The sequence below is a fragment of the Pogona vitticeps genome, chromosome 4, assembly GCF_051106095.1.
Source record: "Pogona vitticeps strain Pit_001003342236 chromosome 4, PviZW2.1, whole genome shotgun sequence".
Lineage (NCBI taxonomy): Eukaryota > Metazoa > Chordata > Lepidosauria > Squamata > Agamidae > Pogona > Pogona vitticeps.
The window spans coordinates 194,486,454-194,513,388 of NC_135786.1; the positions used below are offsets into that span (position 1 = coordinate 194,486,454).

The window sequence follows — 26,935 nt, forward strand, 5'->3', positions numbered from 1 at the left end:
TAAAAAAACCTCAATAGTGTTCTACATAATATTGTTTTCATGTTAACTTGGCTACGGTATTGATGTAGCATCATTCAAAAGTCATATGCATCTAAAAATCATGCTTGATCGGACAAAAGTCCTATGAATTCATGCATTTTACTCATACAGTGGCTAAGCAGCTAACAATAAGAAACCCATAAGAGGGACGTGAGTACAGCAACATCCATCGACTCATATTCCCCTAATATGTGACCAACATGATTTGTAGTTATATCCACTATGAATTTTTCTAATCCTTTTAAAAATCCACACATGCCGGATCAACTTCATTACTTCATTTCTCTTTTTTTAAAGGAAATCCCACAGTTTAAATACATATTGTATAAAAAGGTATTTCCTTTTATACTGAATCTCTCACCATTCAGTTTCAGCAGATGATCCTGGGTTCCATATAATGTTTCTTCACACCATGCATAATTTTATGATTTTCTAAACCTGTCATGTCCCTCTTTTTTTCTAGGCTAAACAGTCTGAAGTATCATATTCCTCATGAGGGGATTTTTCCATTGCCTTGCCATTTTGGTTGCCCCTTTCCACTCTTTTTCAAGCTCTATCTCCTTTTTCGGTCTGGTGACACAGTAAGGCAAACATGGTCACACCACAAACTTGTGAAAGGGCAGGATAATGTTGGCAGGGTATTTTAGTTTTCTTTCCTAATTATGCCCAACAAGGAAATGGTATTTTTTCACATCAGTCACAAGGTGGATAATTACTCAGAACAGCCCACCACAACTCAAAGATCTTGGTCCATCATTATTTCCTCAGATCACACTGGGGTCTTTGGCCCAAAATGCATCAGTTGACCCTTGTTATGTTGAATTGCACTTAAAATTATACACCCATTCCCCCCATACAGAGATAAATTTTAAAACCTCTTTACGTTTATATTTTCCTTTGATTAGCCCAAGTAACTGGTGCCAACAATAAGCCTGGTCATTGTTCACTCCAAAGTCTTGATCAGATATTAATAAGTAAAAAAAACCCACTGGTCCCTTGGGGAAACCCACTTCAACAGAAAAAGATGACTGTTTATTCCTATATTTTCTTTTCTTCAGCTAGTAACCAATTCATAAGAGGACTCCTCTTATCTCATTACTGTTTCAGTCAAGAGTCTTTGATGAGGGATCCAGTCAATAACTTTTGGAAGTTCTAGGAAATACTGCCTGCCAGATTACCCCATCCACATATTTACTGATATCCTGAAAGAACTTTAGATTAGAAAGCTATAAATTACTTTTGCAAAAGCCTTGTAAATTTGGAAGAATATGCCCTTCTTTCTACCTGATAATCTTTATTAACACTTTATACCAATGCAGCTGTAAAAAGTGTTAAACTAAGTGGCTGAAATTTCAGCACCTGCCCCCAAAATACCTTTTAAGAATTGGACATATCACTGATCAGCAGAGACTGATCAGAATGAGAATGGTGTCCTATCCCTCATTCAAATTGCCATCTTATTTTCGACTGTAAGGAAGACATACTAGGCCAGTAGGTTGAGCTGCTTTCACTCTTGTTCACATTTCCAACATTAAAGAAATGACTATCCAGTGTCTGGCCTTGGTGAATTTAAACCTTACTGCTGGAAAAATGAGATAGTAAATGTAAATGTTTAAAGAATCATTGATTTGTTAGCAAATCAATGGCTGACATGGCTTAAGCCCCAGAAAATTTTCTTACAATTCATCTTCAAAGCCTTCTCTTCTCAAAGCTATATAATTCCTATTCTTACAGGAATTGTCATCTGCACTAATGGTTTCCAACTTCAGGTCCCCAAGTGTTCTTGGACAAAAATTACCAGAAGCTATAATCACTAGCTGTGCTGACCAGGATTTCTGGGAGTTGTAGTCCAAGAACATATAGGGACCCAAGGCTTGGAATCACTGCTCTACAACATAGAAATTGATTGGAAGAACTTTTTCCCATCTAGCCCTAAATGGAGGTTAGAGTGGTCGTAATTGACCAGATAGGCGGGATATAAATAAAATAAATAAATAAATTACCACCCATTCTCAGTTTTATCCCCAAATACTTATCTATTCCTCGGACAGCAAAAAAAGAAACATACATAAGATTTCTATACAAGTTAAGCCATCCTACTATTATTATACTACTGCTAACAAAAAAAAGTTACAGCAAACTTAAAAGTGTTCAAAGCATTTCATATGCATTTAAACTAGATGTATGGTATATACTTATTTTTCTAATGATACAATACTTTGGCAAATATAAACTTCTGTTGAGACCAAGACACACCCTGCATATGAGTGATCTGCCTTCATAGACATAGGGAATGGATGTCTATGTTTGTGCCAAATTTCTCCACAAAAGCCTTCTGTGATCCTACACATCAGGTTTCTGTTTTGCTTGCTTACATCCCTGCGATGGCTCTCTTCATCTTTAGCACAGATTGCAATCTGTCCAATTGACTGCTAATTTATATTTCAATGCAAAAATAGCCTGAAATATTATGGCATAATGCAGTGATTCACTGCTTCTTCCACTGATTTGGCAGCAGTGCCACAAAGAATTTCTATCAAACAAAGGAAAAAATAGAGAAGGAAAAAACATCTATAGTTCATAGGAATAATGTGATAGAAAGAATTTAGGATAAAATTTCGACCAAACTCCAATTAAGGGTTTTCACATTTGGTTGAATGGCATATGTCCCTGCCTTTTCCCCAACTTGCTTTGATAAATATGATATAACTTAAATGTTCCAAGAAATGTAGAGTCACCTTTAGTCTTCCTTAAAACTTTTCTTCTAGTTCAATGTCACAAACTATAATTCTCAAAATTAATGAATTAGCAAGAGCCAAAGAATAAAGGATTGGCACAGTCCATGGATGTGCTATGTGGGCTTTATAGCACATTGGAACAAACTTTACCGGTCCTTTCCATGAATGGTTTCTGCATTTCATTTTAGCATTAAAGCTCTTTTGGGAAAAAAGAGGAAGATGACCTGTTGCATGAACTATCTTTGCATTTCACAGTCTTTTTTAGTGCTGCAATATACTTACCCTTAGAAGTTTATTTGTGAAGATTCTCAGTCATCCAGGTGTGGTTATCTGGAAGCTGAGTCATAGCAACTGACTTCCTTCGTGTTAGGTTGAAATGTTTTGCTACTCCAAGTAGCTTCTTCAAACTGAGGAGCTATTTGGAGGAGCAGTGAAATGTTTCAACCTAACAATAAAGAAGTCGAGTTGCCATGACTCAACTTCCAGATACTCTTAGAAGTGTGTGCATAACCGTATCAGTTTATACAAACTATCAATAAAAACATGGAAATGATTGTATATTTATATTTTTAATTCAACCCACACTGCATTGCAGTCTTCCAGTCTTATGTATTTACATTATTTGCTACTCTTTCTATAAGTGCCAGTACAAATATAACTGATGACAATCCAGAAAAGATTTCCAAATGTTCTCCAAAGCAATGTGCATTTCTGAACTTTTTGTTCTGTTGGGCAATAATATATTATGAAGGCATAAATATTACCAAAGCTTCATAATATAAAGTATTTTTCACTGAAAGTAAAACATCCCTCTTGCAGATTATTCATATTTCAGTTACAGAGATTTCTGCAATTCAAGTTAGTGCAAATAATGAAAGTAAGAGCCTGAGCAAAATGGTGTACATACAATGAAACAAAAGAATAGCAAATACTAACCAACTCCTTGCATATAATTATAACATTTAATTAGTACATTATTAGTAGTCTTTATATACAATATATTTAAATAAATTGGCTTATTTGAGCTATAGGCAACATATTTACACATTCAAATAAAATATGTTCCTTTTACACAAATGTGGAATGTCCAACATATATGAAAATAAAATGAATCTAGTAGCAAAATATGCTGTAAATCAAAAAGATCATGATGTCTTCTTCATTGTCTTGGGATAGTTTTCAAGGCACTTTCTTGGCAAGCCAGAGTTCAGTCTTAGCAGGAAAGTCAAAAAGACCAGTCACTGTATTATTGTTCACCTATTTTCAAAGTGAATAAAGATACTATCAGTAGAGATCAATTTATAGGCTTGTGCTTTTTAACATAAAAATACACATCAGATGATAGCCCTTTTCATACTATATCCAATGAATGCAAGGGAATGCAAATGCTGTCATATTTGTTGACCTCAACCAATATTGCCCACATTAAAATCAAGATCAAAGGCTCATGCATGTAGAACTTTTTCCCAGAAACATAAGAACCTTTTAAAAAGCAAGGATCCAGATTGTACAGAAATCCCTCTAGAATAAAGTGCACACAATCTTTTCCAGCTTTCAGATGAACACATGCTGTCACAATCCCGGTACATTTCTCTGAAAAGAGCCTCTACATTTTAAATATATCTATCTTATAGGCTAATAAATATTTTCTTCTACTAAAAACAAGCAAAAATGAATATTGTTAATAGTATTTTGTGATCTGAAATCATTGGCAACAATCTAATTTGAATTTTAAATCTTTTGTTGTTTTGAACATTGAAACTGCCTGCATTATTGTATCAATACTCCTCTCCATGGTCCTGAAATGGATACAAAGAGAAGGTATGGGCAACAAACATCCAAGAGAACTGATAGTGTGCAAAAATGCTTCAGCCAGCTGAAAACATGATTACATTAATGTAATGATTGAAGTCATGTGGTAGTCATGTGGTTTTGTGTTGGTGTGTGTATCCTCCAGTGAGAAACTTTTAACTTATTTTAATTTGTGTCGTATATTGTTTGGGGGGGTTACATAGACTTTTAGAATAATTGCATTTGTAGCTTTGTCCTGCACCCACCTGCTGTCTCACTGGATGCCTCTCACAGCCACTAGCTGCTGCTACCATGGCATTATTTTTATCACCAGGACCTTCCCTTCTCAATCTTTGCTTAAGCCTCTCCATTTAAAAAATAATAATTTAAAAAAATTCTTGTATAGTGATAGAACAGAATGCCACATACAAAAAAATGTAAGTAGAGGTTTCCTTGCAGCCTAACACATGAACAGGAAGACAGACATCTCTCCTTTCAGCTCCTCCCCTCCTCCCCCCCCCTCTCTGTATCCCCATTGCAAGTCTTCTCAGTTTTACATACATCTTCTCAGTTTGTGCTGGAGAACTTTGTTTTTAGGTACCCATCTCACCTCCTTTGAAATTAGAAACAGGAGGAGAAAGAAGAGGCTGTGGTGGTTTGAGGACTGGGTTTTTTTTGCTCTCCATTAAGACTGCAAGGAAACTTCTGTTTTTTTTTTTCTTCCTTACTTCTGTTTCTCGTTTCTCTAGTCTTGCCACTTATTAAATTTTGGCAACTGCCCCAGCACAAAGCTAATGAGACAAATCTCAAAGATGCAGTTTAAACCCAGATAGCAGGGCCAGAGGCTAAATCACAACCATCTTAGTACTGTAATATATTTTTATTGAAGACAACTGTGGGGCTGACCATCACATCTCTTTTCTAAAGGAGAACTGAGAGCTATAGCAGTAACATCCTTGTCATGAAAATACAGTATAAGAAGATGGCAGCTGTCAACAAGGCTTAACGGGGGAATATTCCCCTCAATGACTCTGCTGCAGGAAAGGCTCACAAGTATAAGATGTTTGGCCTCTTTTCAATATGAGCTTATAGCATCAGATTCTACGGTTTGCCCTTTACCCCAAATACAACAGGGCCTAAGTCAAATTCATAACATGCAACAAAGAAAAATCTTTAATACTGGGGACTGAACTTAAGGCCTCCTGCATGAAAAATGTGTACTTTATGAAACATTTCCTTTCTCATATTTTTAATTGAAACCACAGATCTGCAGATTGAGAGCAATATTTACACGTTTACAGCAAATCTACATATGCTGATACTTGGAAACTAAATATGAGACGACAAAGATTCTAAGTCACTCTTTCACTCTGAACAAATACATAAGTTCTCTGTTCTGAATGAGATTTCTCTTGAATGTGAAAATAATCCTCAGTCCATATTCCTTAGTCCAGTCACTGAGGCTCATGTTGTTTCAATGACAGACTGACTTTTATCAGCTTGAGCTGCTACAACAACCATGGACTCCTACACAGAAAGATCCGGGCCAGTAAGCCACATATGCATATGCTCAACAACGCATCATTGGAATGTACTCTACACTCTATGTTTGGAAACTGCAGCAAATGCAGAGCACTGGGACATATAATATATTTGCTCCACAAATAACACTTGGCTGCCAAAATGCTCACAAGTCCAGGTTTAAGGACAAGTATTGTGCTGGAACCATAGACAGAACTGAAGTTACAGAACAGGTCACAGTTATTCAGCATGGTGCCCATTTGGGGTAAGATGCTCCTATGCTTGGACCATAGGCTTCTATCACTGGTCACTCTTGTAACTACCATGATGATTACTACCATGACCACAAGAAGAGGAAAAAGTTAATCCTTCCCCCTCTGTCATATATCTAGTGAAAAACTGCTCCAAAACTCTGCTATATACAATCAGCAGAAAAATATGAACCAGGGCAACATGTGTTGCCTACTTTATGAAAAGAGCAATCATGGGTTGAAGGTGGTGGTGGTGGGGAGAAGATATTCATTGTATTCTAGCAAAGGAGATAAAAGGTGAGACTCCACAGTCTTTTTCCTCACATTCCTAATAGCTGTCCTCCCCATCTATTCCTGCTTGGCATCATGTAAAATTTAGTAATTTACACATGGGATGGGAAGATATACTAATTATTAAACTGGAAACATTTTGTACCCATTGAAAGGTACCTGAAGAATATACAATGAAGATTTCAAATAAGAAAATAATTTATCTATTTCTTTCTTTCGTGGAGGGTTTGAAGAGGGAAAAAGCTACTATAATCAAATTAATTACTAAATTAGAAAAAAAATATGATACTTACAAAACAGGACTTCTATGGCTGGGTACACAGTGGACTCATTGCTAACCTTGTCAGCAATCTTGCACACCTTTTGTAATCTATTTAAAACCACAAAAACAAAGTTCTTAATTAAGATGTGTTCAAATACGTGTAATTCCCAGAAATGAAATTTGCTTTAAGTTATCTTAAACTGGAAAAAAAACCACATATGTTCAAACATACAAATTAATTTTAGAGAGAGATTGCAATCTGATGACAATATTTTATTTTATTCTTGCTTTCTACTGCAAATATGCTGAAGTTTGTACTTGCAGGCTAAGATCCAATTACGGTCATGTGAAAAAATACACTCTCTTTGAATTCTATGGCTTTATGTATCAGGACATAATAATTGTCTGGCCCTTAGCAAGTCTAAAAAGTAGGTAAATACAACCTCATATAAACAACATATTATATATTACATTGTGTCATGATTTATTTAAAACAAATAAAGGCAACATGGAGAAGCCATGTGTGAAACACAAAGTACACCCTTACTGCTTCTATAGAATTAAAATACTAAGTAGAAGCCAGGTGCTGCTAATGAAATGCAGAAGTGACCACCTCTATAAAAACTGATGTTTTAACCATTTGCTGTTAAACGAACAGCATTCTGGAGCATTCAGATATGTGTTAACACAATGCCAAGGTGGAAACACATCAGCAATGATCATAGAGAAAGAATTGTTGCTGCCCATCACCTGGGAAGGATTATAAGGCCATTTCCAAACAATTTAAAGTTCATCATTCTAAAGTGAGGAAGATTATTCACAAGTGGAAAAAAATTCAAGACAGTTGCCAAGCTTCCCAGGAGTGGATGTCAAGCAAATTTGCCCCAAGGTCAGACCATGCAATGCTCAGAGAAATTGCCAAAAACCCAAGAGTTACATTTCAGACTCTACAAGACTCAGTTAGTATGTGAAATATTAAAGTTCATGACAGTACAATTAGAAAAAGACTGAAACAAGAATGGTTGGTTTGGAAGGGCTGCAGGGAGAAATCCTCTTCTCTCTGAAAATAACATGGCTCAGGTTTATAAAGTCACATCTAGACAAACCACAAGACTTCTGGAACAATGTCCTTTCGACAGAGGAGACCAAAGTGGAGATGTTTTGGTCATAATGCACAGTGCCATGTCTGGTGAAAACCATGGTGGTGGAGATTTGGGTTTGTTTTGCGGCCACCAGACCTGGGCACCTTGCAGTTATTGAGTTGACCATGAACTCCTCCGTATACCGTTCTGGCTTTATTTTTGTTAAATAAATCATGGCATGGTGTAATATGTCATGTGTTGTTGTTCACCTGAGGTTGTAGTTATCTAATTTTCAGACCTGTTAAGGCCCAGGTTATTTTTATTATGTCCTGATACGTAAAAACATAGAATCCAAAGAAGGTGTACTTTCTTTTTCACACGATTGTATGTTAAACTTATGGAACTATTTCCATAAACAGAGCTGGGAGAACAGGTGAGTCCCCTTGACCTTCACTCCCTTCATTCTAGGCTCACAAAGTCTTCTCTGGAAGGATTTCAGACAGTGTAGTCAAAGGGGGCAGGGGTAGAGAAAGAAAATCCTGCTTGTACTTTGAATTTAGGTCTTAAATATTAGGAGAAAGTTGAATAAGAGGTTTATTAAATGCCACATTTAAAAATAGTGTACATATGCAAATGATGTACTTTTATTAACTATTTGGTACAATCCCATACACATCTATTTAGAAGTTAATCCCTTTCAGTCCACTGGGGCTTATGCCCATCTAAATGGATGGAGACAGCAGACTTGTAACTATTTACTTGGGAGAAGTGTTATCCAGCTTACTTCTCATATGTGTATAGGACTGTGCTGTTAAATGTCCACAAATAGTAAATAAAAATTTAAACTTGTTTGCACTCAATATATGAGCATTGCAGTGATCATCCTATATGACTCTGATGACATGAGCTGAAGTGTTATTTAAGTTTCATCATATGACGAAGTGGTCATGCAGCTGCTGTACTATATGCACCAATTCCTGGTTTGTCGTAAGAGTAAACAATCTACCCCATCATTGCAAAGGCCTCTTAGAGCTATCTAATGATACTTCAGTAAAATTTATCTGCTGAAAAATGTAACTAAAGTGGATAATATAAACACATTCCTATTTCAATGTGGGCTCAAACAGAGCTCATGAAGCTTTGCCCCCACATTTTAATTTATATTGAGGATTGTAAGAATTATAGATTGTTTCACAGCCCCTAGTCTATGTGGCAGTGCTTAGCACATCTTCCTAAATCATTCAGTCATACTATACTCTATTCAGGATGATATCTGCATTTCATTATAAGTGTTGACATCTTCTTAACCAGCATTATTAAAAGTAAATTCATCTAATCAGCTATTTTCATTGTTCTGTGATTTTTCTAGTGGCACATGGGGAAATGACTATGATGACTGGAATCCTATCATTTAGACTGTGTTAAGTCCAACAAGCTGGATGGGCCTCTGAGACCACCACAATTTGGAAAGCCCTATATAGTCTATCTAAACCATTGGAAATTGATGTTCTAGCATAGATACAAACTAGCATATGAAAATCACTGAATAGCATAAAAATATGTTAATCCACCATAATTCATGCCATTTGGATAGTGGGCAGCTTTGAACCTTGAATGGTTTGTTCTCCAGAATTTAGCTTCAGAAGAAGTGGAAGACTCCCAGTTCCCAAGCATCACTCTTCATCTTTCAGACACAATTACAGCCAGTTAAAATTACCCATTGGAAATTATCTTAATCTGAAGCGTTGAAGAACTGAAAGTGGGAAATAAACCACATGGCCATGCATGACCAATGGTTTGTATGTTGGTGATTAAGTAATGCATTTCCTTTTCCCCAAGTTCCCTGTAATAGTAGAATTCATCAAGATAACTGATGTTTTTAAGATCCAGGTTCTTCAAGTATTGCCTTAATAGGAAATGTCAAAATTAAACTCAATTTTAATAGAGTAAGCTCCTTGTTCTGTATTCACTGAGCTAATCACTGAGCTCAAATAAGATTTATATCTAAGAATATAAACTATAGCATTTTATAACAAATTATAGTGCATGGTCTTGGACTTTGTTTTTCCTCCTATTTGTCAAAAATTGATAACTGAACTATGAGAAATATGCCAATACCCCATAAAGAGATTGTCCTTGATCTACGTGAATGAACATGAACTGTGACATAAGCACAAACCATAAATTAAACAATGCTTAACCCAGACCATATGTCCCATCCTAGAAGCAGGCTTACAAACCTTGGGGGACTCTGAGAACTTTGTGGAAACAGATGGGGCTTTGTAGATTTTAAATAGCTATTCCCCTTCCCATCATGTTTTCTGACAGCCACTGGAACTCCTCACCATCCCCTAAACAAGCTGCAGCTCTGAAATTCCTCCCTCAAATAACACACAGCACTGAATAATCAACCAGAAATGCCCCTTCCCTTCATTGGGCAAAAATCTCCAGAAGAGTGGTACTCCATCCATTTACTAAAGACCAAATGTGTTTAAGGAACTTCCAAATGAAAACAACAGATTGAGGCACTGGATTAGTAACAGGCAGCTCCTAGCATTACAAGTTAAAACAGTTCTGGTTTTTTCCCTCTGGAGTAAATATTCTATAGTTAAAAAAGAGAGATAGAGATAGAAAGAGCAGGAGAAAATCATGGGAGATCTCTCCATGAAGATGATCATGGATGGATTAACACCAGATGAAATTCAATAAATAAGATCAGTGCATCATATAAATATATGAACAGGCAGAATTCATTGCTATCATTTTACTACAGCAGACTGCACTCGCAGAGACATGGCTTCCCATCTAAGCACAATGAGGAAATTTAGGACAATTTTTCAGTTGGAGGACTGGCAGGCTAATTGATTGTTCAAGGAGTCACTTACTGCACAATTTGTGGTGCAATAAGTAGCATGACTAGGGATTACGGGAGCAAGTGTTTGCTGGCTTGCTTAATAAGAAATAGAAATCAGCTGCCTTTTTTCCATTAATACAGTATTATGCTGGATTTAGTTCTCTCTCTCTCTCTCTCTCTCTCTCTGTGTGTGTGTGTGTGTGTGTTATAAAAATGGCATAAAATGGTGTACACACACATAAACATATATATACACACATCTACATTTCAGAATTAAACTTTCTGGTCTTAAGTGCTCTTTTCATGTCTTAAATTTAACCTGTCACTTGGGGAGGGTGTACATTTGATTATAATAATGTTGCATATTTTGTGAACAGCATAAACAGAATAAAAGTTAAGGACATTGCTCAGTCTTAATTTAAGATCAGACAGACATAACACTAAAACATTATTGTGATTTTAGCTACAACTTACAGGCTGGTGTTGAACAATCCCGCGTATTATGGTATAGCCGATGAAAATGCTTACTACATTCAGCTGAAAATGTGACTGGACCTGTTAAGATAAAATAGTTAATTAAATTTGATGTTGATTTTAGTACAGTTACAAGCTATAATGGCAAGAAACTGTGAATTGATAGCTGGATGCAGTGAAGGACTTGATATGGGTGAACAAAATGAGGTTAAATCCAGACAAGACCACATCAACTAAAAGGCAAATCTGGGTATGAGACTGCAGACTGTGCTGCAATAGTCTGTACTCTCTCTGAGGTGGCATGTTTGCAGGGTGGGGTGCACTCTGATCCAGCATTGTTTTCAGAAAACCAAGTGGCTACTTGATCCAGCTTTGGCTGGTTTGCCAGCTACAATGCTTTAGAGAGAATGAAGATCTGGCCAGAGCTACATTCACAGCTACATTGATTTTACAGCAATGTGCTCTAGTCTATATGATACTACCTTTGAAAAGATTTCAGAACCTACAACTAGCACAAATGCAGCAACCGGACTTTTGCCTGGTATGCATTTTAGAGACCATGCAACACCCATCTTAAATTCACTGTACTGGTTTTCAATTTATTTCCAAGCTCAACTCAAAGTTTGATTTACAAAGGTATAAATGACATATGAACAGGATACTCAAAAGACTGCCTCTTCCCACATGTGCTTGTCCATACTGGGAACTCTTCAATGAAGGCCCTGGTATGTGTCTTGTAACCCTGTGATCCATGTTGGTGGATACAAGAGATGGGGCTTTCACTGTAGCAACACTTTGATTGTGGTGCTTCCTTCCAGGGGAAGGCAGGCAGGCCCCATCCCTCTGAAGTTTCTAACTTCCAGTCGAAACTGGAAAGTCCTTTGAGACATCTAAGATAGGTTTAATATTAGCTTTCAGAACATGCTTTAAATCTTTTTAAAATGTTTTAAACTGCTGTCAAATAATGTTATACAGTAATTATCACAGTTTGCAATGTAGTTAGCATGCCATTTGCAATCCTGAAGATAACAGGATGTGTTTTCCTCTTGAAAGCTGTATTAAAGTTTTGATTTGGAAGCTAGACCTGTGAGGTTTTTTGACTCAATTCAGTCTGCTTGACTGGGATTGGTTAACTTTTTCCATGATTCACCAAGAAAGCATAAGGCTTTCATTTTAATTATTTGTTTTTCATCATTACTATTATCAAAATTATAATAAAAATATGAAATAACTATTAAAATTTATTTTTGCTTGATTCATCAAAAAGCCACAAAAATTTAGACAAAAATAAATAGTAATGTAGCTCATATGAGGTAAAAATATTAGGGATCTAGATTTGCTTTGAGTATAATGAGTTGGATAAAGATTCAGTCATACAGTAGCTTATTGAAATGGAATGTATACAATTAAATCTAGATCCAATCCACCAAAAACTATATGTACTTACAATACCATTATTACTTATCTTTTGATAGTTATATACACCTTCATAAAAATGTACACTCACAATACAAATATTCTTAGTCTCAGTTATACAAAATCTTTTTAATGAAAGCTACTGAAAAGAAAGGGCAGAAATGGGGCTGAAATTAAACATAAAGCCTAGGTCAAAATCCTATTGCGTCATTATGCCAGTGGAAGGGATATATCGTAGGTCTCAGTGGCAAGTTGCCACTAATTAACATTTGGATTCCTAATTGGATACTGGCTGGGTAGTTTCATGTGTAACTCAAAATCTACATGGGGACTCATTAATGAGTGGCAATTTGCTGCTGAAAGACATTTCCCTTCTACCAGCAGTAACTACACAACAGGATTTTGATCTGTATATTTTAAATGAACAAAATGTTTCACTTTAACTCTTTTACATCACTGATTTTTTTCCTAATCCATTGGTAGAAAACCATCAGAAGATGTTAACGATGTTCAACTGATGGAAATTGACTACCAAATTATCAGCCATGTGTTTCAAGACTCAAGATTCTCTCCATTCCTATGAGGTTTCTCTTATTTCTTGAGTAAGGAGTATTACTGTTGAGAAAACAATGAAAAAAATGGCAGCCCTCAAGAAGTTGGAGCAAATAATTTATATTATGGGCTCTCTCCAATGGGAGAGAGGAGGGCAAATGTTTTACTTCATGTAAACAGTATCTAGAGGGTGAAAAACTGCCTAAAAATATTCTTACCTGTAAAGTGTTTGATGAATTTGTCCTTTAAGTTGGAATCTCTTGGAAATACTTCTGTGAATATAAATAATATTTATTTGAAAACAATTCTACATAAAATATGTTTACCCGTAGAACATACAAAATCTATAAAATCTGTTTTATTTGTAATGAATTGTATTTTCTCACAAGCCATAGCAAAGTTAAAATCAATACAAAATAAAATTGAAGGATAATATTTTCATAGGTATGCCACATAGAAAGTAATGGATTTCAAAATGCAAATTAAGTATCAGCCTACATAAACAAACCTCCCTACTAACGCAACAGCTCTCCTGCACAGGCAAAGCTTTCATGTAGGAAAAGTTATGTTACATTATTATTTACAATAAAAACAAGTATATGAACAGATTCATTACTCTGCATACCTCTGATCCTCCTACTGAAGCAAAGTCCTTGTTCTTGTTTTAGGGAGACTGGGTGGCAGGTGACCTAAAGTGGTGTTCACCATCAGATGTCTACCCACATGACCTTCCTCTTTCTCCCCTCCAGCAAACCCACTGTATTCACAGAGTATCTGCACCAGATATTATCCAATCCTGTAGAACAGCAGTCCCCAAACTTTTTGGGACCTTGGACCGTTTGTGTGTGTGTGTGGGCTCCCTGCACGGACTGCTTGGGGGGGCAGGGGCACCTCCGTGCTCATAGGTGGGCATGTAACGCTCATGGAGGGGCGTGTCACACTCATGTCTAAGATACAAAAGTGCTTCTGAGGAGAGATACCTGCTCAATAAAGTGCTATGTACAACAACTCTGAGTTAAGTTTCTTAATTAGACAAGGTAGCTCACGGCCATGATCAGAGAGGGACACAAACCCTATTTTCATTGATAATGATGGGAAGGGTGGGAAGGAATGCATGGTTTGCCAATCATGAGCTGTGTGAATGGGATGACTCATGAGGCTGAGGGGGCTGGGAAGATACTGGCATGGATACAAGCTGGTGCCCTAATCATCAGTCAGGAGGTAAGGGGTGGGCAAGATATCACTGGGATGGATAAAAGCTGGCCCCACCAATCATGAGCCAAGAGACGAGGGTGGGAGGGATTCAAATTGCCCCCCCATCATGAAACAGAAGGTCAGGTGGTTTGCCAGTGGTAGGGATTCAAGCTGGCCCTCCAATCATAAGCCACAAATTTAGTATTTGTAGGAGGGACCCAAGCTGCCCAATCATGAGTAAAAACAGAAAGGAGAGTCCAAGTGCAAACTCAACATTACCCAACCAGGAAGGAGAGCAGGAAGATGGACAGTGAAAGGGCCAGGCCTTGAACTGTGTAGAGTTGTGTAGAATTGTGCAGAGTTGTATCAGATGGACAACAGACTATAGGATCCCTGGAAAGCACAGCCAAAGAATTTTTGTCGGAACTATAAATTAAACAGCTGTAGTCACTAACCTTGCCACTAATTATGAGCTAGGGCAGTGGGAAGAGGGAGTAATGTGAGGCCATCTATAGATCAATAAAGAGAAGTTTTCTTTGGCTGCTTCCTGTGGTTCTCTCAGACAGTGGGGTGGGTGGATGTTTAAATGAGAGAAAGGCAGATGTCATGTGTGCATTTGGTGACTGCGCCAAATGCACTAGGAGGGGCTTAGCCTTCTACGGCACAAACTGGTGTTGCAATGGGATTCATGGCAGCTGCAGAAAGGACTTGTATTTGGGGGAAATAGCACTGTATCTTTAACAGGCATCTGCCTCTTAATTGTGAGAGTATGATTCAGTCAGCCTAAGGCCAGCCTGGCTAGCTAAGATTGTGCCCTAAGTCAGGACAAGAAAAAGAAAGATTTATTTTAGTGCTAACATTTTCTGAATGTGGACCAGGGTTCTGTGACATAAATAGTGCTTTGAATGGCAGTTAGTTCTCCAACATGTTCTAATACTCCATTCTTGACTCTTGACCTAAAAAGGAGTAGGTAAATAGCTCCACGACATTAACTAAGATAGTTAATGGATGCTCATTTGGAGATATTACTTAGCATTTATGAGCTTATAAGAAAAATAAAAACAAAACAGCCCAACAGCAGCCCATGCAGAAGCATTTATGATCCACAGGACAAGACTTTTATTTCACTCTTGCAAGCAGCCTGGTTGGGTGTGAGAGACATTCAACTAACTATTGACATACCGCTGAGGACATAATGAGATAATGTGTCACATGACCTCTGAGGTCACATGATTGCTGGAGCAACAGTGCTCTTAACAGTTGATCATTGCCCACTTGCTGCTTTCCTGCCTCAACAGCCATTGGGAGCAGTTAGAGAGACCCTAGCTTTTCAAAATTACTTACATTTACCTTTCATCCGGGCTTAACTTTCTCAGCCATTCAGGTTCATAGTTTGTAGAGATGTACTCTGTATCAACCAACAGGATTGCTTCCTGTTTTGTCTATAGCTCTGGAAACTACATTAAGGCGTTGCCTGGGTAGTGTAGGTTTAAGGTGGTGAGATCTGGCAGGGCAGTTGATGTGCTACTTTTGAGAGGTTGCTGTTGTTTTTTAATGGAGATGAATGGGTTTGTTAGGGGGCAGTCGGATATGAGCTGGATTTCAATAACAGACTTCCCACACAGATGGGAAAGAGTAGCATTTGTGGGGATCCTTTTCTGGATGCCCCCTTTCTGATGGAGTTGTGGGTGTAGTTGTTGGAAATGAAACAGAAATGTTTCATTCCTGAAACATCTGCCCACTGCATGATTAATTTGTATATTTCATCCCTAGCATTCATTAGATTGTATTTGGTTAAGCTTCTTCCTTACTAACCATAATTAGAAAAAAAGTTTTTGTTTATGTTGTTCAGAAATGAACAACAGACCTCTTCACATATTGTTTCCGAGTCTGAAGGGTTCCAAAGATTATTGTGCCTGAAATATTCAGCCATTTAATGTGTTAATATACCAGGATCTATTGACTTGTTCAGCTTAATAGTTCTCTTCCTGGGTTGATTTCTCTTGTATTTATTTCCATATTCATAGTGTTAATTACTTGCTCAAAATTTAAAGAGATAGTGGTTTATAAATATTAATACATATCACATAACTATCTTCTAGGTAAAACAACATATCTTATGGTTAGGTACTGACCAGGTAAGGGATCAATACTCAATTTAGATTTTTTTTTTTTACTACCTTCCCTTCTCATACAGGTCAAGACACCGACCAGGTAGGAGATCAAACCTAATTTTGGTTTATTTTTTCTCATTTTTACCACCTTCCCTCCTTATGCAGGTGAAGACACTGACCAGGTATGGAATCAAAACCAATTTCTGTTCATTTTTTCTGTTTTAACTACCTTCTCTCTTTATTCAGGTAAAGACACTGAGAAGGTTAAGAGATGAAAACTAATTTTGGTCTATCTATTGCAGTTTTACCACTCAGTCCCTACATCTGAATTCATCCACTATCACATTGACCTGCCTTCCCCACACCTTCCTCCCTCCAGCAACCAACAGAACATGTCTCTTCTTCTCCTACCCACAATCCCACATCATTGCTCTTCATATGCACATACCCAGACATACTATTACTTTTTCCAAAAAAAACCCCATCACCTCTATACCCACCCAACTCCCCTCTCATACATACACACTCCACCTTCTTCCCAGCTGTATGGCTCCCCTACAGGAGATCCTCCCCTCCTAATCCCACACCATGCCACATAACGACTCCACTGCCCCACATGGACAAAAGCACCCCACTATGCACTCCCCTCATCCCTTCCATGCCCCACATGCCCGACAGCCCTAACCAATCCCTCACACCATTTATAACATGCCCCCCACAACCCACCCCTCAACAGAGGAGTTAAAATCAGTTAAGTGTTTTCCTAGTTAACTCCAACACTTGAATCCATCTCTGTATTTCTGGAGCTGGTGGGCAATGTATACCTCTGCAGGCATGGATTCGTACACTGGCTTGGAACTATTTTTCTCCTGATCTGACATAGGCAGGTAGAGGCACCAATTGGCGCTTCCCACAAGGCTGTGCTGGGGCTGGATGTTGGTGCAATTATAAGATCCTTCTGCCCCCAGCCAGCCCTTTTTCCTTTGAGTTAACCTGCCTGCCCCGGGTCCAGTGTGGCTGAGGTGGTCGCTTCGGGGCCGGATAGTAATTTTGGACCCATCTCACCTGATTGGCATATAAAAGGTGGGTGGACGTATTTTTGCCTATCCCACACTGTTTACCCATGGGATTCTGAGGGCTATTCTAGGTTTGAGTCATGTTTAAATAGGTCAAACTGTCAGGTAGTGCGGAAGAGAAGGTGAGTTTCAGTGAGCTCCCAAAAAGCACATGGGGTCTTATTGCACCCAGCATCACAGCAACCAGGATCTAGCGTTTCACCTGCTGGGATGAGGGGTGAATAAGATATAGTCCCATCCATTGCATGTCTTAGTTCTAGACAATTGGATGGATGGCAGATAGGGAGGCTTTTCTTCCCAGTCTGTGGCCAGCTGTGTACGAGCTGTTCAGGGGGCAGCTCTGACCAGGGGCTTGGGACTCACCCGCTTACGATTGGAGAGGGGGTAAGAGATACCCCTAGAGCCTGCCCCAGGGATTCACATGACGTCCAGGCCCCTCTGCAAGATTAGAATGATTGGAGGTTAAAGGCAATAAAGTGTGGCCCTAGTTAACTCCAACACCTGTGTCTATCTCGTTATTTCAGGAGTGGATGGGCAGAGATTAAATAACAGTGGTGGAGGAAAACAGTGAATATTAATTTTATGAACTTTAAAATATCATGTGAATAAATCTACAGTGTTTTGGAAATTCATAGTATTACTGTATATTCCAAAGTGTCAATAGTCAACAAGGAACCACAATGGAATATTTTAACTACAAAAATTCTCAAATGCTTTCCAGACAGTTTACAGTGGTGCCTTGCTTAAAGAGCACATCATTTAACGGCGAATACGGATAGCGACGTGTTTTTTGCAATTGCTAATGCGATTGCATTGCGATGTTTTAGGTGGCAAAACATTGCATTGCGATGATCGGTATGTGTTTCGCTTACCGATCTTCACATGGCGATGTTTAGAAAACAGCTGATTGGCGGTTCCAAAATGGCCACCGGGAGCAGAAAATGGCCGCCCGCAGAGTTTTCATGCCCTGCCCTCGCTTACCGAGGTGGCGAAAATGGCGGCCGATGGGGAATCTTCGCTTACCAGTGAGTTTTCCCCCCATAGGAACGCATTAAACAGAGTTTAATGCGTTCCTATGGGGTTTTACGTTCTGTATAGCGATGTTTCCGGATAGCGACATTAATCCTGGAACGGATTAACGTCGCTATGCGGGGCACCACTGTACATGTCTTCTCTACATTTTCTCTTTTGCATTCTTTTTCAACAGCTCCACAGTTCATCCCAAAAGCTGTCTTGACTGCCACTAGCAAAGTTGCATCTCCCACTGCTCTAAATGTAGGATATCCACAAGAATAATCACAGGCCTGACATTATACTGATTTCCTACTGATTCTGCCTCTTATCACACAAGAAGTGAATTACCAAGACACGGCTCACATGATCAGCATTGCAGATTTATCAAGAAAACATCAAACTAGTGGCATTCTCATTTGGACATAAGAAAAAAATCTCTCCTCTTTCTCTTGATCCTGCAGGATAGAGATCCAAGGGCTGGACCCTTAGAAATTCTAAACAGAAGTTTCCAAGAGCTGCAAATGTAGATATTTGTAGAAATCTGTGACAGATTGTTGACACTGATCATACAGGTAAAAGATAAAATCAATGGAAGAAGAATAATCAATTATTGGTCTGGATACAATATAATTGTTTAGAGTTCTTGCATACATGGCCAGAATGGCCACAATGACATCCAGTCTCTAATAGGAAAGGGATGAGAAGACCACTGTCTCTTCAATTGGACATGTTGGACTAAGATGTTCCTTGCTTAAAAATTGAATTTCCTTTTTTCCTTTTTCAGTCTGCATTTGGTTAGGCAGAAGGGGATGGGTGATTCAGAAGTCATATACTGGGGAATGGAAAGGAACGGTGGAGTATTGGATGGTAGAGCTCTTTATGGTACATGGTGGGTCCTACATACAACTAAACTACATCAGGGCCTGAAGACAGAATTCTACTCACACTGAAGCAAAACTGCTCCCTTTCAGTCTTTGGTGCTACACATGTTCAACTACTGGGTGACAATAACAATATATTTTGAAATATGTTGTGTTCTGCCTACATGGAAGAAACAAATATAAAATAGGCTTTGTTCTGTTCTACCAGATACCAAGATTCCTTTCCTTTTTGTTTGTTCCTTGTTGGCCGTGGCAGCGGAAACAAGCAGCAACAGGAAAGGGAAAGGAAAGGAAGAAAGAGGGAGGGAATGACCAACAGACCGTCAAGATGGATGGATGGACGGGCACACGATCTCCACGGCAGGCTGTGAAAGGAAACGGGGGGAGGGGAGTGCACACGAGAAGGCTGTTCTCTCGGCATCACCCCCTCCCACTGCACGTCTGGGCAGGGAGTGGAGGATTGCCAGGTGGAAGGAAGGAGAAGTGCACGGCCAGGTTGCGAGCGGGGCCCCTCCTTCACCTCAGCCACAGAGAGGACAGGGAGACAGCATCAACAGCCTGTGGGGGGGGGAGACCTGAAAGCAGAAGCCCCAGTGGTGCCAAATCCCTGAGGGAGAAGACTGCTGGACAGGGAGAGGGCTCCCCTTCTGGACGTGTGGGCACATAGGGGGGACAGGGGGGACCCAGCCCCTATGAGGTGGGGAGGAAGTCCCGCACTCACCAAGTAGGTGCTGCTGCTGCCCCCACCACTCCCGCTCCACGTTGGGCTGAAATTAGAAGCCAGACAGATTTTGAGAGTGGGTGGATGTGTCGCACTTGTGGGTAGCCATGTTGCGCTCGTGCATATGCACACAAGCATGACACACCCTCCGCAAGCACAACATGCCCACCCGCGAGCATGATACACCCCTCCACAAGCATGACATGCCCCCTGTGCTTGCAGGGAGATGGAGATCCATGTCCGCGGCCCAGTTAAAGGAAGCCCACGGACCGGCACCAGGCCACGGACCGGGGGCTGGGGACCCCTGTTGTAGAACAGACTTTAAGGATGATGGAGCTGAGGGAAGAAATGAACTCAACTCTTCACACTCATTGCCAAATAGCAAAGTTACTTGCTTTGATGCACTGGAGGAGATGTGTGAGGATTGAACTCTTTTCTTCAGCTTTATTTCAACCCCAGTACATGATGTACTATTGTCCTTGTTCATTATACTCTTGTACCTGCAAGTATCAAAAAACAGCAAACTATCAGTGTGGTGTAGTGGACAGAGTGATGGATTAAGACACAGGAGCCTGGATTCAATTTCCCCACTTGGCCATGGAAACTCAATGGGGAAAACTGAACTGGTAAAACTGCTCCTTAAATACCCCACTTACCTTAAAAGCCCTGTTAGGGTTGCTATAAGTCAGATCTGATTTGACAGCACATAACTATTTTCCTCTGATTTAGGGGAGAACTGCTTGCAGAAAAGTGGAGATGTGGGGGAGCCCAGTCACCATGTGGAACCCTTGTGGCTCACCCTAGAGAATCTTTGGAGCAAGAGAGCCTCCCTGAGATAATATGCTTCTGTGCCCATCAGCATTTTCCAAGGGAGCAGCTTCTCAGTGCAAAATGTAAAGTTGCTCCAGATATTCCAACCTACATAGAGTTTCAGCAGTTACCAGCAACTGCCAAAAGTGTCACAGTCCACAAAACCTTATGACAAATAAAACATTTAAGGTGCTGCAATACTCTCTGTTGTTTTGTCTACAACAGACCAGTATGGCTACCCTCCTAGATTTCTATAATGACTAAGCATTTATGCACCATTCACTTAATATATTTGGTTTCTGTAATAGCTGTGGAGTCTTAAATTGCACTCCTGTTACCCCATTACTGTTCCTAGTGTTGCCATTCGCTGCCCCCCCACTAATCATATTAGTTTAAATGTATGTACACATAGAATTTCTGACTATTTCATGAATCTGAAAATACAGGATTTTGCCTAATGTCGCTCATACCTCTGTAAATGTGATGCATCCAAAACCTCGGCAAGGTAATTCAGAAATAAGTGTAATTAACTTCAGTAGAATTTCTGTGTGTGCAGAGGATATCAAAAGTTCATCATTTCAGATGATGTATTACTCCACTTATCACATTTTACCTTGTTGTATTAATATTTATCTCACAGTTGGAAACACAAACCTATGTTGTATTTTAAAGATCTTAAGAACATACAACACATCAGGATGGAGAGTTGATATACTTGCCACTTTGAAAAGATTATCATTGGGTTATTTCTAACTTCATGCAATCACATAAACAGCCTTCATAATCTGTTTCCATTGATGATGTAAACATTATAATAAAGCTACATTATCCCACTGGTAGGTTAACTCAGTAAATTAGGTATCTGGCTGTGGAATCAAAGGTTGGGAGTTTGATTCCCCAATGCGTGTCTGAGGAAGAGAGCCAGCCTGTGTAGACTTAGGCAAGCTGCACAGTCCAAACATGCCACACACACACCTCATACCCCCAAGTATAGAATGGTAAACCACTTTTGAGTACTTGATACCTAAAAAAACTTCTGGTTTCAAACAAGTTTGCATTGTTTAGTTGTAGCTATCACAGAGCAAACATGTTTCTGTTAACAGACTACAGAGGCAGGCTTCTCAAAACATAACATTTTTACCTGGTGTATTTCTCTCTTGCTGAACCTCTGAACTGGCTCCTTGAAGGAACACAGGGTGCTTTAATAACCTTGTAGAAGGTTATTTCTGAAAATTTAAACTGAACTAAAAGAGTGAATTTGCTTACTTATTTAACTGCTTATTTAAATATCAGAATACATCATGTGATAGGCTGGACTGGGTGAATCCCAAACCAGAATTAAGATTGCCAGAAGAAATATCAACAACCTCAGATATGCAGATGATACCACTCTGATGGCAGAAAGTGAGTTGGAATTAAAGAACCTCTTAATGAGGGTGAAAGGGAAGAGCACAAAAGTGGTCTGAAGCTCAAAAAACCCTAAGATCATGGCCACTGGTCCTATCAACTCCTGGCAAATAGAAGGGGAAGATATGGAGGCAGTGACAGATTTTACTTTCTTGGGCTCCATGATCATTGCAGATGGTGACAGCAGCCACAATATTAAAAGACTGAGGCTTAATATTGGGTTCAATATTGCTTAAGGTAAGAGGGTGGTCAGATATAGACAGAATGCATTTTCCGTTAAATGACAGAGTGGAAGACAGAGTGGAGAAAGTAGCATTCTTCTTAGCACACATAGTGAAGATGCTAAAAATAGCAGTTTGAACCAGAACTCCCTCCTTGAACCAGGTTTATGAATTTTCTGATGTAATCACTGTGCTCACTATGACAATAAAAATTTAAGTATTATTATTATTATAAAGTATATAGGATAGGGTGGAGAGTGTGTCTTGCGGCATAAATAGTAAAACTACATTGAATATGACTGATCCCATCACCTTCTGGCAAACAGAAGGGGAAGATATGGAGGCAGTGACAGATTTTACTTTTCTTGGGCTCCATGATCACTGCAGATGGTGACAGCAACCACGAAATTAAAAGATGCTTGCTTCTTGGGAGGAAAGCGATGATAAACCTAGACAGCATCTTAAAAAGCAGAGACCTCAGCTTGCCAACAAAGGTCCACATAGTCAAAGATATAATTTTTCCATTAGCAATGTATGGAAGTGAGAGTTGGACCATGAAGAAGGCTTAAGAACCAGGACAGTTGATATACTTGCCACTTCGAAAAGATCATTGTTGGGTTATTTCTAACTTCATGTAATCACATGAACAGCATGTAATTCCCATTTAGGACAATTTATTCCAAAGGGAGTGGCTTCAGGCATGAAGCAGCCAAAAACATGATTCTGTTTTCACAAGACCATTCTGTGACAGTGTACAGTTGAACCTAGTTAATCTTCAGACCCCATCTGCCACCTACGACAATAACAATATTTTAAGTATCAGAGAATTACGTATCTTATGGCTGCTTCCTTGGCTTTTCATAGCTGCTGACACCTTTGGAGCAAGGCACAGGATTTAGTCTATAATGCTTAATTACCTAAAGAAGACTAGGCATACAAGTTGAAAGATCCTGCTGGAAATAAGAAATAAATCCCTAATAAAGAAGATTACTTATGATTATTAACTGGGATTATTTCAGGGATGGAACTCTTGCTTATATAATGAAAAATCCATCTCATTCTGATTCTTTTGCAACTGTGCCTATGAATGTGATGATATATAGAGATCTATACCAAAAATAGCATATAGATTTTTTGGAAATGTCAGGAGTAATGGTACCTACAGTGTGTATTGCATAGAAAGGACATATTGTTTCTCTTCAAACATTATTTGTAGGAGGATTTGCTGCTGATGAAATGCAACAATAAAATGTTTTAATGGATTGAACTATAAATGTTTCACACTTCTGTTTTATGGTGTAAAGAAGACTGACACTTACAACTTTGAATTAATATATTTAGATACCGTGCAACTAACAACTGTAAAAGTGCCATCCCACATCTGTTGTAAAATGATGAGTGATGTTTTGCTATTTGTTCAAAGAGACATATTGGAAATGCTTAGAAGGCATTAATATAGACCTGTTTTCATACAGGTATTTTATTTTGCTTTGCTTTTGTCTGCCACAGGGATGTGCTTTTATTTGTAATACAGGTGGCTTTTATTGCAAGATAAAGATGAGGTCCAGCTTTCTGTTTTTAAGGGAATTATGTCTTTGTAGAATTTGCTTTTGTTGTTATGTATTGTCAAGTCAGAACTAACTTATAGTAACCCTAATAGGGCTTTCAAGTTGAATTATTTAAGGGGTATTTTTGCCAGTTGAGTTTCCATGGCTGAGTGGTTCATCACTCTGTCCTCTACACCACACTGATAGTTTGCTGTTATTTGATACTTACAGGTATAGAAGGTAATAAAAAAGAACAATAGTATATCATGTACTAGGGGCAAACTTGAAATTAAGTTGAAGAAAAGGTTCAAGCCTCACTCACCTCCTCCAATGCATCAAAGCAAGTAGCTTTGCTGTTCAGCAATGGGTGTGGAGTTCATTTCTTCCAACAGTTCCATCATCCTTAAAGTCTGCTATACAGGGTTGGGGAATCTCTGGTGCAAATACTCTGTGAACACAATGCGTTTGCTGGAGGGAAGAAAGAGGAAGGTCATGTGGGTAGACTTTTGATGGTCTACTTTAGGTCACTTGCCACACAGTTTCCTTGAAACAAGAACAAGGACTTTTCTTCAGTAGAAGGATCAGATGTAGACAGAGTAATGAATCTGTTCATAATTTTTTTTAATGGACTACTGCTGTCCTAGTAAAATACCTCACTTCTAATTTAAAACAATTTCTGGGCAAAAACCCCTGCATTTCCATGTGCATCATGCAGGGGGAGGATTTTTAAAACTGCTTTACTCAAGCAAAACCCATTTCAACATTGGTTTTTATTGCCCGTGTGACTGAGCCCCCAGACTACTGATATACCAATCACTTGTACATGGCAGGAGAAACTCTGATTTATGAGCCAATAATTTCTGGTGGAGTCTCTCCATCTGGTCCTCTTTCCACCCCTCATAGTAATAAGACTTCAATGCCAAGTCCATTTCAAATTAGAATAAGGAACAGAAGAGGTATTGGGGAAGGGAAGGAAGGCTGACAGCAGTGTGATGGTGGTGGTTGAATTTAATTTAATGTTACACACTCACAATCCCAGCACAAAGAAGTTTCATACTAGTTAAGTAATCACTAATTGTCTTCTGTACAGTTGTTTTGATTATTGAAGTCCTAATAAAGTTGGTTCTGATTTTGTAACTCCTGTCAAGCCATATGGCTTCTATTACAAAGAGATACATTTGGAGAATGTCATAATTCAATTGGTTGTATTCAGAAGTGCACAGACTTTGCAATGGAAACTTGTCAGAAGCCAAGAGGACACACCTGCTATTTTATATAACTTTTATTTTGTTGCTGTCTTCAGAAAGATATGAAAAACAATACAATCTATTCAAACTCTCAACTTCTTGGTTGGCTTCCATTTTCCCCCCCATGTTATGAAATCATTCATGTATCTTCTCCTTTACAATGCTGTTTTTACATCATGCTACCAAGATATACACAAAATAAAACAGAAGGGGAGCTTAACTAGCTGATGAGGGGTGATACCAGTGAGAAGCACCATCACTCCAACCACATGAAGCACCCTACATTTCCTTCCAGAGCTTATGGAACAGATACAGATCTTTGTTGTCTATCCCTTCTGTAATTCCCACTTGCCACAGAACTGTTCCTCATTTATCAACAAAGGGCACGATACTGTTAGAGTTAAGCAGAGAGAGGCAGCCAGTTTGAGTGGCAAATGCTGGGAAGCTGTCACCAATGTTTCTCCTTCTCCCTCCCCACGGCACATGGGACTCCTGAAATTTACATAGCTTAGGTCCTATGCCTAAAGCTGTTGTGAGATATCTCACTAAAATCCTGCATAATAGCACAATTTTTTTCCATACAGGGCACTCAAATTATTCGATGAGATCTGCAGCTTCCTAAAATTTTAAAAAAAAGAAAGAAAAAAGAAAGAAAGGGAGACAAATGTTTGTTTGTTTGTCACCTTTATTTATTTATTTATTTATTTATTTATTTATTTATTTATTTATTTATTTATTTATTTAATGTCCCGCCTATCTGGTCAATTACAACCACTCTAGGCGGCTCTGGGAAGTTTACAACCAAGATGAAACAATAAACAAAACATCAATCCTACCCAATAATCAAGACACCAACACTAATATAAAACAAATACAACATAGTACATTTGTTGTTGTTTACTCGTTAAGTCGTGTCTGACTCTTTGTGACCCCATGGACCACAGCACGCCAGGCCCTATGTACTATGTAACATAGAACATAATATTTAGTAAAATATAACATTTAAGATTTAAAACAGCAATCTCTCTCTATTCTCCAACATGCAGTCCTCACAAAATGACCACCAATCTAATAATCAGAAGAATACCCTTCCAGGTGCTCCATGACTGGGGTTTCCAGTAGAGTGCTTGAACCATCTGTCTCCTTCTGCTTTGGGTTTTGTTACAGTGCTACTAACGCCCCCCATGAGTGATTTTTGCTTGTTTTCAAATAAATCAGCTTTTTCAACCTGTGAAGCACTCCTCATCCTGCCCCCCCCCCTCAGCTGGAGAGGCAGAAAATCAGGAAGGCAGAAAAGCACCAGCCGGGCTTTATTTGAGACTAGTATGACAAGCAGGATACCAGACACACATACTGTTTGGTAAGCCATAAGCGGACGAGTCAGTTCAGGGTGGAGAGGCTGGGGATGCCAGCCACCTGTGTGTGGGATATC

At 38.9% G+C, this 26,935-nt stretch overlaps 1 protein-coding gene across 1 annotated transcript in view; it reads right to left on the reverse strand.

The window, feature by feature from the left end:
• Positions 1-3,894: 3,894 nt before the first annotated feature.
• The window catches only part of ALKAL1 (ALK and LTK ligand 1), a 57,968-nt gene continuing 34,927 nt past the window's right edge, over positions 3,895-26,935 (reverse strand). Inside the window, exons 2-5 of the mRNA XM_020795981.3 lie at positions 13,490-13,543; positions 11,304-11,384; positions 6,925-7,001; positions 3,895-4,034 (exon numbers count right to left, since the gene is read on the reverse strand). Of these exons, the coding sequence (XP_020651640.3) occupies positions 6,937-7,001; positions 11,304-11,384; positions 13,490-13,543 (200 nt within the window). The 3' untranslated portion in view covers positions 3,895-4,034; positions 6,925-6,936. The remainder of the gene's footprint in view (positions 4,035-6,924; positions 7,002-11,303; positions 11,385-13,489; positions 13,544-26,935) is intronic.